At 36.1% G+C, this 13,169-nt stretch overlaps 1 protein-coding gene across 3 annotated transcripts in view; it reads right to left on the bottom strand.

Moving 5' to 3' along the window:
- Positions 1-13,169, bottom strand: part of thsd7aa (thrombospondin, type I, domain containing 7Aa) — a 124,356-nt gene that overhangs the window by 17,435 nt on the left and 93,752 nt on the right. For all 3 annotated transcript variants that reach the window (XR_009267418.1, XM_058754473.1, XM_058754474.1), the window contains exons 14-20: positions 10,012-10,191; positions 6,755-6,893; positions 6,500-6,653; positions 5,569-5,710; positions 4,635-4,750; positions 4,434-4,551; positions 609-754 (exon numbers count right to left, since the gene is read on the bottom strand). Coding sequence is in view for 2 of the 3 variants with exons in the window: in XM_058754473.1 (XP_058610456.1) it covers positions 609-754; positions 4,434-4,551; positions 4,635-4,750; positions 5,569-5,710; positions 6,500-6,653; positions 6,755-6,893; positions 10,012-10,191 (995 nt within the window). In the remaining variant the exon portion in view is untranslated. The remainder of the gene's footprint in view (positions 1-608; positions 755-4,433; positions 4,552-4,634; positions 4,751-5,568; positions 5,711-6,499; positions 6,654-6,754; positions 6,894-10,011; positions 10,192-13,169) is intronic.

Raw genomic sequence — 13,169 nt, 5'->3', positions numbered from 1 at the left:
AGCGAAGTGTGTCTCTAGTAAGACAAAACCTGCTTAAGATGTTCATATCGGAAACGCTCATTGCATTACATAGGTTTTATGCAATCAGGTTACTTTTTTATGCATTAAGGTGCGGTCACATTTAATGAAATTTCAGCAACATTTTGCAACAAGTCCATTGTTCACTGTAAGCAATGAAGCTTAGGTCACAAGCGGTTTTTTGTTTGTCAATGTGGCAGATTTGCGTGACCGACTTGAGCATCTAAAAATCTGTGTGGGGAACTTTTTCACCCTCATGCAAAACTCCCACTGACTCCTATTGAAATGACTGGATTTCACCCTCGTCAAGCAGCAGTAAATGTGCCTGTACCTTTACTAATACGAGTTCATTGTGCATCTATTTCATTTATTTACTGATAAATACTTGTGTATGTATATATTTTTTTTCATTAAAAGTTGACAACTTGTGTGCTTGATATGTTTAAAGATATTACTTTAAACATTTTAACATTTTAAGATATCACTTTAAAAAAAAAACCCAGCATCCATGAAGTACATCTTAATATATATAATTCAGCTTATTGTCCAAAATGAATAAAGAAATCTGAGTGATTCCTCAGCAAACTCACCTCAGATTTGCATGGAGACCAGGCACTGTACCTCCAGCTGTAGCAGGGTTTAACAGGACAGGGCTTCCACTGTTCCAGCTGTGAGGAACATGGCCGTCCATCTCCCTGAGAGGCCTGGATCACAGTTCTCCTTCTCCAGAGCTTCCCTACAAGATACATTATAAGAAAAACAGATATTTTTTCACGATGCTGCATTGTAATATTGATAAAATTTTAAAACCCTTAGTATTTGAGGTATGTCGTGGTCGCAAAATAACATTTTCTATAAGACATGACAAATGTTATTTCAAATTCACTCACATACTGGAAGCACAACTCCCTAGCTTTTCTCATGCTTGCTAAAGATAATGCTTTAACATCAAACAAAGTGACTCCTTGAATGAAATAAAGGCTTTTACAGTAAGTGAATCATCTCATGTTACACACATACACACTAATCTCAGGTAACTCAATCCCCCTCCGATGGAAAGCCAAAAAAACGATGTGAGACCTGAAAGTCTTTCTTCCTGTGTAGTAATGTTCCACCCATCTGTGAATAACTTAATCTGCCAGGCATTTTTCAAGCCTAATTCCAGGCCCTGAAACCACTCTGAATATTCATCTCTCCCCCTCTTGATTTTCTTAAATCGATTCTGCAGGGCTGAGGAGAGGGATGGAGAGAAATGGAGTGTAGGCTCTTTCAGGCAGAAGGCATCCTGCTGTTTAAGAGTGCTGCCCAATAAAACTCCACACCCTTCTCTCACAAGAATGATTATTTTGCATGGCAGGTGGCAACACAAAGAACTAAATAACAAAACCTTCATAAAACTTCAAAACGTGTGTTATTAAAAATTACAACAGAGCAAGTACTTAAAGGTATTTATGTGTTTTCCTTCTAAAAACCTATCAGTAAAATACCACTGCTAAACCTAAAAATAGTGACCACTCATTTCTTAAGTAGTGTTAGCTAATATTAAGATCTAAAGTAGGGTTCTTTCTGTGTATGATCCCATATTCAGCTTTCTTCATGGATGGGGTTTGGGGTCAGTACGATTTTTTTTTTTTTTTTTAACCAAGGCTGCATTTATTTGATCAAAAATACAGAAAAAAAATGTAAAATTGTAAAATATTTTTACAGTTTTAAAAAGTAGTTTCTGTTTTAATATATTAATAGATGTAATTCATTCCTGTGATGGCAAAGCTGAATTCTCAGCAGCCTTTACTCCAGTCTTCAGTCACATGATCTTTCAGGAATTATTCTAATATGCTGATCTGGTGCACAAGAAGTAACTGTTCAGTGCAATTTGAGTACATTTAGTGTTGGTTAAAATGGATGTCAGGTGGTTTGTGAATACGATACAGATTTTGCCACTGAAATACTCCAGCAAAGTGGTGCCAAAAGGTCATCAAGCCTAGCAGAAGCGATTCTGGGCTGTGGTCTGTTACTAACTTCTTTGCAGTTAGTTTTATCATGAAAAAAAAGGCTGAATGTACAGAACCTCGAAGGGTACGGCTAGGCACTTCGTAATGTTAAACATGATCATAGCCCAGTCCTCGGCTGACACGTTGCCCTGAAGCTAGTTGTACCAGATGCAATTCATCTTCGCCGCAGTCTGCCGTGATGGACCATCCCTGTGGAGAATCCTCTGTGAAGCTCCATGCTTTTCAGCAGCCACAAACCAAATCAACTCTCAGTGCCTTGCATCCTCTTTTTATATGCTGGGTTCAGTTGGGAAAACTGTACATACACAAGTGCTTGTGTGCCTTTGTGAGAGTTTTTAGCTGTAGGGATTGCTCATCCTCTCAGTTCTCTCTCTCACTCTTTCTTTTCATCTCTTTCTGTCTCTACTGGTGGCCAAGGCACCAGGTTTAGAGCAAACAGCATAACCAGTGTGCCACAGGACAGCCAATGCAGGACGTTTAGCTCATGACTCCACTCACAACTGGGTCTTAATTTGCTTTGCATTACTGTCACACTGTCACACATTACTATTCAATTTCCCTTTGTTGACAAAAATAAATAAATTCATGCCTGAATTCATGATGTTCATGGGTGCTAATTGGGTCAATGACTAGCACTAATAATTTACAACACTAATCATTCATTTATTAGCAATTTGTATGGACTATATAACGAGGAATATGCCTGATATACCAATTTCTGCATTAAAATTGAATATTTGAATACATTCTGGAGCAAAACAAAAAACAAAAACAAACAAACAAAAAATAAAATACAACATACATACAACAATCCTCATATTAAAAAAAGGGTAACACTTTAGTAAAGAGACCAATTCTCACTCTTAACTAGTTGCTTATTAGCATGTCACTTATTAACATATTGGCTGTTTATTAATGCTTTTAAAGCACAAATTCTGCACGACCATATTCTACATCCCTAATCCCACCCAATACCTAAATTTAACAATTACCGGTAACACTTTAGAATAGGGAACACTTCTTAACTATTAACTACGACTTTTCCCTCAATAAATTCCTAATTTGCTGCTTATTAATAGTCAGTGCGGTAGTCGTTAAGTTTAGGTATTGGGTAGGATTATGGATGTAGAATAAGGTCATGTAGAATAAGGCATTAATATGTGCTTAATTACTACTAATAAATGGCTAATATTCTATTAATATGCATGCTACTTAGCAACTAGTTAAGAGACCTTAAAATAAAGCGTTACCCAATTACCTTACTAACTATTAATATATTATTACCAAATCAAAGTAACTTTGTGTGAATAATTATATGGACAAATAAATAAAATGAGATGCAAGTAATGTGCAGAAAAATGAAGGGAGAAAAACACATACAAAATACAGGATATGATATCTCCCAAAATATAAGATCATTTTACCTTTCATCACAAAACAAGGTCAGTTCAGGTTGTTATATAATACAACCCCCCACACACACACACACAAAATGATATTCATGAATTAATAATTCACGGTATCTGTAAAAAAAGAAGAAAAAAAATGTTTTACTTTGAAAATATATAATATAAAAACTTTCATGAAAATAACCATTGAAATGTGTATGCTTACGTTTATGTAAAATGTTATCACTTTTTATGCTGCTAACACCATGTGACATTTTTAGAGCCAATTTTATTTTAAATGGCTTTTAAAAATGTTAAGATATCATTATGAATATAAAAAAGTACATTACTAAGAACTTGTTTTTTGAACAAATTATTGCCACTTAATCCCAAAAATGTAAATTTCATGAAATTTGATGCTGATTCTGTATCTTTGTGGGAATCCTGCCGCCTGGGGACAGATTAAAGATGCCACGATAAACTAAACCAGCACAGGTTTCATATAGCGGCAGGGTTTGCTCTAGCAGTCACTGGTCATTGGCTCTCAAAGACCTTGTGTAGCGGAGTGGTCTCTTAGGCCTCAAGCACACAAACATAATGGGCCCCTAATCAATCGTCAGAGCAGATGGAATTACACTCAAGGACATCATTATTGTCCTCTCAAATGCTGCTTCTGGGCGATAACACAATTGTTCTCACACCATACATTTTTTGTGGTTTTAGCCAACGCTTTGTTAATTCTAAGACAGCAGAGAGCTCAGTATAATTCGCTAAAACTTGCCATTTGAGGAAACAGTCATGTTAGCTAACATCAAAGACCAACGTTCTGAACCACAAGACCCAAAGACCCTCCTGAGGCTTTTGATTTTGTCTGAAACAGACTGACTGACTGCTGAGAGTGTGAATTAACCAAGCCATGCAAAATTAATAATGTCACAAAAACTGTGAACTTTTTGTGTGTTCTGGCATAAATCCAACTTCAAATCAAGGTCTTCAATACAAAGTGTTGGCTTACCTGCAAGACCGCAGGTGTGAGAGCATTCAGACCAGGACGACCAATCAGACAGCTGGCAGTTGACAGGGCACTCGACCACACAGGAAGCGTTCATCTGCCATTTTTTCTCGAGACCAAGCTAAAAGAAACAAAATCAATTTAGTTATGTGGATTTACAACAGAAGCATCACTTGTAAACTTGTCTTCTGAACAGAAAAGTACCTCATCGCAAAACTTGAGGTCCACAGACTTGCCATCACTGCGAACACAGTCAAGCATGCGTGTCTTGAATCCAACCCCACATACGGCTCGTTCACTCAGCTGACATGTGCTCCAGTCTGAATGGGAATTATTCAATAAATATTTTAATATTCTTCTGACCAGTTATTTCAAATTAACCTTTTTCCTTTTATCATGTGAAAATTCAATAAAAAATGTAATGAAAACCTAGAACTGAAAAAAATATTAATAAATTAAAATTACATGTAGAAATGTTGCATTGTCATATGCATTTTTGAAAAATAAAAAAAATTAAATAAAAATGACAATGAATAATAATTATTATTATTAAAATGAAAAAGGAAATATAAAAATAAAATCTAATAAATACTAATAGTATATTACTAAAAACATAATACTAAAATAACACTTAACACTAAAATGCTATTTCATACTACGTTTGATCCATGTGTGAAACAGTAATAACAAAATTATTCTTAGAGGGGAAAAATAATCTAAAATGTTTTATTTATAGTTATATATTTTATTTATATTTTATTCTAATAAATTAATGATATGTTATGTCAGAAGCATCACTTTCAAAAAAATGTATAAGTAACTTGAATTCAGGATATACAGTACTTTTTTTTTTCATTTTATGCATTCCCTAGGATTCTACCACCATGCAAAATCTATTGTTTAAGCTAAAATAATGTTGTTATCAAGTTGAAATTAGTTGATAATCAGTATTAGCAAAAGTCAAGAGCTTCGAAACTGACTCTTAAACTATTAAAATGAACATGAATTGGAAATGAAGGTTGAGAGGCCAGATGACAGATGAATAACCAAATTTGTCAAATCAAATCTCAGTGATTTCTTAGTCTTCGCATGTATCTGGCAGCCAGCATGTTCTAGTTAAGATTCAGTCAATATTTACCTGTAATATTATAGGAGTAATGGAAGCAGTTGGTGTTCAGGGTGCACGTTTCTTTCTCTGTAGTTGAAGGACACTGTTTCTCTTCCCCAGGCTGACGCATAGGGCTGGCACTCCTCTGCCTTGTACTATTCACATTGCATGGCTTCAGAAAAAACAAAGCTTTCAATGAACAAACGATGATCAATGAACAACAAAAAGAACAATCAAATGGACAAAAGAGAGGACATCTTGAAATATTCAGCATATGTGCAGCGGATTAATTTCGCTTTCACATTTTCCTTGTTATTTCAGACGTTGGCAGCTCTTTCTGAGGGAAATAAATTCCTCTCTGATGTCATGTGTAAGATGTTTTAAGCCTTCCCGCATTTTCACCGCAGGGATACTCTCAGTATCCATGGCAATTAGCTACCCTTGCAGTTTGGTGGCAGCGTGCCTGGGAATCACACTGAGACAGACGTGAGTAACCCTCCCCCTGAGAGATTCCTCAATAATGCCTATACACACACTTATGCCATAGCAAACAATTTCATGTGTGAACTCGCAGCCCGCTCCGAGCGGCCAACCCCTGCCATACACAAAAGCACCCTCGGTTTTCTTATTTAGCTTTGTATTTACTGACCGCTGGTGCAAGGCTGACCAAAAATGTTAGATTGGTGTTGAGCAGCTCTGAAGAACATGCTGTGTCTCAAATCCTCCTCTACAGGAGATGGAAAAATAGGAGGAAGAGGTACCAGCCTGGCTAATCTGCGAGCATTTAAACTTATCATATAAAGGCTGTGCTTTCAGGGGACATTTGCACTGAAAAGTGTTGCGTCAGACACACCATGCAGTTATGGTAGAGCCGATTATACATCACAACACTGTAGGGGGAAAATAAGATTGTGTGCTCTGCTGAACATTAGATGTGTTCCTGATAAATGTTTCCTCTCACCAATGGGCATCGACTCCAAGGGCCCCAGTCAGTTAAAACACAGTCCCCAGGACAGGGCAACTTGCTCTCTCTGGCTCCAAGCAGCATCTCCTCTGGATCACAGAGATAGTCTTCTACAGGGTCTGAAGGTCCATCGACAGTGTTTTGCATGCACCTTCATGAAAAGAAACATCTGTTAGGATTTTCATGCACTTTCTAAAAAGCTGTGTTAAGTAGTAATAATGTTGCTAATGTTGTTGTTTGAGACAGTCATACCTAACTTTCCTCGTCTGTACACCTTCCCCGCAGTTCTCCTTCAGATCAACATTACTGACCTTCCAGACGCTCCACGGCTCAGCCACCCAGACATACTGACTGCAGTCGCTCAAACATGGTACCACTTCATACACCTGAGAAACACCACACAGGTTTCAGCTTGGTCACCAACTTTTTGGGGAATAATCATATTTTAAAAGCTTTAGTATTAACATTTTACAGTAAGGTATGTTTCAGTTAACATGTGTTTGGTCTTTAGTTATCATGAACTAAAAGTGAACTAACAAGAATTTACAGCATTTATTAATTCACTGTTTCAACAAAAATATTAAGCAACTTTGAAAATAATAGTAAAATGTTGCACCAAAATCATTTGCACTAAATCTGTATATTACAATGATTTCTGAAGGATCATGTGACACTCAAGACTGGAGTAATGATGCTGAAAATTCAGCTTTGCCATCACAGGAATAAAAGGCATTTAAAAATATATTAATACATTAAATTGGAAAACAGTTATTTGAAATTGTTATAATGTTTCATGATATTACTGTTTTTACTAGAGGTCGACCGATTCATCGGTTGTGCCGATTAATCGGCACCGATAGTTGATTTGCGGAACTATCGGTTATCGGCAAAAATCCATGCCGATAGTTTTCCGTGTTGCGTCTGTTGCTGGAGTGGCTGAGAATGGTCTGCTGTCATTATACAGTACGAGAGCGGCCTCTAGAGGCGGAAATCACTGACAGCACATGTTAGTTATGGCATGTGACACTGCGCATTGCACTGAGCGGGAAACTTCAAACGCGCATTTAAATGCTGCCGACAGAAAATTCTGCCGCGGAACAGAGCGCCATTCACATAGTTTTCCATTAAATAACATTATATTTGTCCCAAATCATTGTTAATTTACATAATGACTTCACCCTAGGCTATAAATTATGTATTGTGCATTTTTCAGCAAAATGTTTGTCTTTCTGTGGCCCTAATACAGTCTTGTATGCTTCATATAGAGAGCTGTAATAGATCGCACGTTCTCTTTCCGTTTGCTCTGTTTTTTTAAACACCGAACTTCAAACTCATTTATGCCACATAGTTCATTCTTGAAGCAAACTTATGTCCGTTTGGTGATTAAATAAACAGTTTAAATAAACCGCTGCTTGAATTGAATATGACGCGTCTGTTGTGTGTGACACCTGGGACTTCTCCAAGACGCAGCTCTGTGCTTTTGCAGTGTGTCACTTGCATATTTTGATTTAGATAATCATGCAGTGTTCTAAAATGGCAGCAAATAAAATGTGAGAGTATACATACAATACCAATAACTTGTGCATGTAATTTTAATATGGCCTTGTGTAGGTATTTCAAGATGGCTATCTTTAAGCATGACTATTGAAATTAAATGGTAACACTTAACAATAGGAGTCCATTTGTAACATTAATGAAAGCTGTAGAAGTATTGTTCCTTGTTAGAGTGTTCATTTCATTTCAACATTTACTATTACTAATAGGCTTCATTTTTAAATTTTAAAGTTTCTTCTTTTAACATTAGTAAACTATGAAATAACTAATGATCAATATAATAATTAATATTAATACAACATTTTTATTCATTTACAAAGTATGGTTCAGTACTGTTACTGCTTTTTAAAAATAGTAAAGCTCTATTTTAGTTTTCGTTCATTATCCATTTTAAAAACTATCGGTTGATTAATCGGTATCGGCCAGTGTGGTCCAACCTAGCTATCGGTATTAGTAAAATCCACTATCGGTCGACCTCTAGTTTTTACTGTATTTTGCAGCCTTGGTATTTTTTTTAAATTTAGGTAATATATTACCTAATATGAATTAATGATCTAATATGAACTCATTTATGTTACTTACTGATGTTAATTAAAAGCATAAAATTAAGATTAAAAAAAAGTTGCATGCAATGGTAATGGTCATTTTCCTTTCAATTATTTCACCTACATAATATTTATGAGCCAAGCCAATCAGGTTTATAATCAGGGGTGCACATAAGTGGTCCGCAGATCCGCATGCGCGACCAAAATTAGAAATGCGCTGTGTAAATAAGTTCTCACAGCGTATTTGCGTACCGACATGGTTGACAGCTGTTAATGCACAATTACCATTTTAGAGCGACAAACTGTACTGTATAAGATTTCTATTCAAACTGAAAGCATAATCTAAGCTAGCCGCTGCCGTTTTCAAAGCAAAACTGTGACATTTCATTCACTGACGCTCTTCCATCAGCAGCGCTAAACCCGGAAGCGCATAATACTTACTTGCCGGCAACCTGCCAAAATAAAAGCTCGCTGATTTTACGTTTGAAAATGATGAAAATTAAAATAAAAATAATGATAATAATAAAAATATTAACATTTTATTTTTAAGTTTACTATAAAATAATTGCATTTGTATGTAATACTGCCTTTTTATTTTAAAATAAAATAGTATTATCACACTTGATTATTTAGTTTATTATTTTTAGTTAGTTATTATATACATACATATATATATATATAAACTAAATAAAGTGCAATAATATTATTATCACTATTATTAATTTTTTTTTTTATAGTTATATTTTATGGGTCACACTACATGCCATAGCCCGTGTGAGGACCAAACCAAATCTCCAGGTTCTCATATGAGAACCAGGCTGAAAAACTTATGTGCACCCCTGTTTATAATGTGTCCTGTCAGTTTTAAGATCATTCCAATGTCCTTGGACCTTAAAGTCATACAGTATATTCATCAAGAACTTGAATTAATAATGGATAAAAAAATGATTAATTAGCATAAAACAAATTATCATTCAAAAATAATTGGTTAATCACAAGTGCACCATCATCAATAATTTAAAACCTGAGATTTTTACCTGAGCCTGTTGCAGGATTCCCACCATGACGAGAGAGAGAGAGAGAGAGAGAGAGAGAAGATAAAAGGGAGAAATGCAAAAAACAGAGAAGTTGTTACATGCCATTTAATAGTCACTTCCAAAATCTCAGAAGATCGTTTGAAGCTGTGTAAATTCACATAATTTTAGCCTAGCAATCTTTAGTAATCTAAAGCTATGATGCACAAACAATATCCCATGATTATATAATCATATTAGTAAACCCTATTGCTGTGCATTAAATAAACATGTCATTCCGTTTAGTTCTTTGATCAAAATACAGCACCCGAGTAATTAATCATTAAAACAAGGCAAGCACATATTCATTAAATAAATATAACAGGCACTCTGCATACCTGATTGACATGGTCTAGCTTGGGGCAGGGCCTGCCACCGTTATAAGGTTTCTCTCGAAGCCACTTAGACCGTACTTTGACTCCACTGCCACAGGACTTACTGCAACGGGACCAGTTTGACCACTCGCTGAGCTTACAGTCAGATGGACATGGGATGATACACGCTTCCTCTATGTAACCTACAAGAGATAAGAGAGAGATGAATGAAAGTGTTTCTATTATAGTGAGTCAAACCAACATGATACAGTTATGATGCTGGTTACTGGAGTTAGTCTAATAAATTGTGACAGATGAAACGGCATCGAGTGTCTATGTTAAAGCAGTGTTAAGGTCAAGGTTGTGGCATTTGCTCTGATATGGTCCGCTGAAGTTTTATTTTACATCACAACTTGCAAAGGTCATAGTTTCTTTCTGGAATGGGAAAGCTGCGTAAGACAGCTCAAGTCCTGAACATTTCAGAGGATTATTCGAACAGCAGGTTTTAAGTATTCCATGTAAAATGCTCCATAATATGTTGCACCTTCAAACCTACAAGCACAGCAATATCAGATTTAAAATGGACGATTGATGTTAAAAAAAAATTCAAAAGCTTAGCAAACATGATGATGGAAGGTTGCTGTTGAAAGAGAAAAAAAGAAAAAGGACTAACTGGTACATGAACAGATGGATTCAATATGATCACCAATAGGAAAGTAACAATTTAAACAACAGAATTGAAACTAAATTGTGAAGACAAACTAATAATAGTGATAAAGTTGGAATTGTTAGATAAAAAGTTATATTTATTTGTATTTTTCGTTCTGTGTCAGACACGGCCTTCCACATTAATTGTGCCAGTGGTGGGAAAAATCTTAATTCTAGATCATTTGTAATTCTAAATTTAAGAAAATGTCATTTTTAAATTCAAATTAAGAAAAAAATGTGTAAATCTAATTTCAATCTAAATGTAAATCTAATTTAAATGAAATTACCTTAACAAAATTATATTAGCACTAAATTAATAAAGTAAAATTATTAACAAAATATTGTTCATATTTTATTAAACACCTTAATATTGTTAAACAACTCAATCAAAACTCATTCATTTTTGTCTTACATAGCCTGCTAAACTGGGCAGCGTTTCCCAAAAGCATTGTTAGCTAACTATGGTCGATTTGCTGCTTATTAATAGTTAGTGCGGTAGTTGTTAAGTTTAGGTATTGAGTAGGATTATGGATGTAGAATAAGGTCATGCAGAATAAGGCATTAATATGTGCTTAATTACTACTAATAAATGGCTAATATTTTAGTAATATGCATGCTAATAAGCAACTAGTTAAGAGACCTTAAAATAAAGTGTTACCACAAAGATTAATAAATAGTGTAATAAATGCATTGTTCATTGTTTGTTCATTTCAGTTAATACATTAACTAAGTCAGGCTATCTCTATATACTTTTGAACCAAAATCCCTATCACAGAAACTTCTCATAGTTGGATTAAACACGCTCAACCCCCCTTACAAATTGCCTTGGGCAACATGTCAGTCTGACAGCCTCACAAAATGGCAACTACGCTTCAAATCATGAGGGGTATGGGGTCTGACTGGAGTGAGGGATGTCTCAGAGGAAGCAGGAAGCGAACAAGAGGCAGAGAGAGAGAGAGAAACACCCTGCCTCCGTCAGCACATCTTCACCCTAGGGATGCTGAGTCTTTGAGCCAGTCGCAGCCCTCCAGCTGAGAGCGTACAATCCATACTAGAGGATTGTGACTCATAAAGAGAGAGGCCTTAACGTCACAGAGCTCCTGCATTGGCCACGAGATTCCACATGCTTTCATCTAACGCTGTAGTTTGCCACAGTCTAATCTCGGGCTCAGAGGAACGGATTGCCAAATGCTTGTTTCTGATCTCCTTGCTGCAGGAGGTGGCGAGAGTTGTGGAGCAGAATTAGATTACGAACACTGCTGCGGAAAGCTTATTTTCTATTAAGACAAGCTCTTTGCTTTCTTTACTTGGGAAGGATTCACTATAGGAAAGTTTTTGATAGACATAAATGCTTTAGTCGAGCATTTGTTTCCTCTTCTTGTAAGCAAAAACACTGTTATGATGCAATTTCTAGTTTTCCTTTCTCTTTGGAGTGTTACAAGCTGTTTGTGCATAGATGAGATCCCTGAAGTTGCAAAGAATAAAGTCTCAAAACCAAAGAGATATTCTTTATAAAAGTTAAGACTCGTCCACGCCCCCCTAAAACAGCTCATTCAAACACGGCCCCACATGTCTACGTCACGGTGTGGGGAGATTTGCAAAACACCGCACAAACGCCCAAATGAAATGAGGGCGGGACTTTTATTCTCGCTGTATTATTGTTGCTGCCGCCGGCGTCATGTCCTGGAGACGCTGTGTTTCATTGTGAAAGCGAAACTACTTTGTTTGGGCTTCCAAAAGAGGACACAACTAGAAATCAGTGGTTAAGTTGTATTTACAACACTGTTCCAAAACAGTTCAACCCAAATATTCGAGTGTGTGCAGCACATTTTACGGAGGACTATTTCCTGAACCTGGGAGTAGCCTGTCAGCTATGCTCAAAGACTGTTTCTATAAAGCGGGGCAATTCCAACTTTGCAAGGACAGTCTTACGCTTCTGACTCACAGCCTGTAAGTATGTTTTCATATTTAAAGAATTTGCCACTGACTATTCAAATGCAAGTTTTGAGCTGTGTAGAGTAGTGCTTATTGTTTGTCGTTTCTCCGATCACAAATGCAGACATGTAAAAAGACAGTATAAGTCATTATAATCAGTAATAATGTCCCCACTGGATGCAACAAATGCCTCGTTTGTAATGGGTTTTATTGTTTTTGTGTCGTCGGGGCGGGACACGGCATCACAAAACGGTAAGGGGCGTAACATTTCCATCTCACGCTTGAGGTATTTGGCCAATCACAACGCACTGGATAGCTGGCCAATCAGTGCACGCCTCGCTTCTCAGAACGATGAGCTTTGTAAAAATCGAAAAATTTTTAAGAATAGTGTGAATTAAGAATGTTTAGATATTTTTACTTGAAAAAGAGATAAAAAAAAGACAAAAATACTCAGTTTAGATTTCAGTTTAAGCTAATTGTTTTAAATAGCTACATAAAATCTTTATTCATTAAAAATATTTTCTACTATCCAGATTAG

The sequence above is a fragment of the Onychostoma macrolepis genome, chromosome 19 (assembly GCF_012432095.1).
Source record: "Onychostoma macrolepis isolate SWU-2019 chromosome 19, ASM1243209v1, whole genome shotgun sequence".
Lineage (NCBI taxonomy): Eukaryota > Metazoa > Chordata > Actinopteri > Cypriniformes > Cyprinidae > Onychostoma > Onychostoma macrolepis.
Note: the sequence above shows the minus strand (reverse complement) of the source record. Positions and strands in the feature narration are given on the sequence as shown.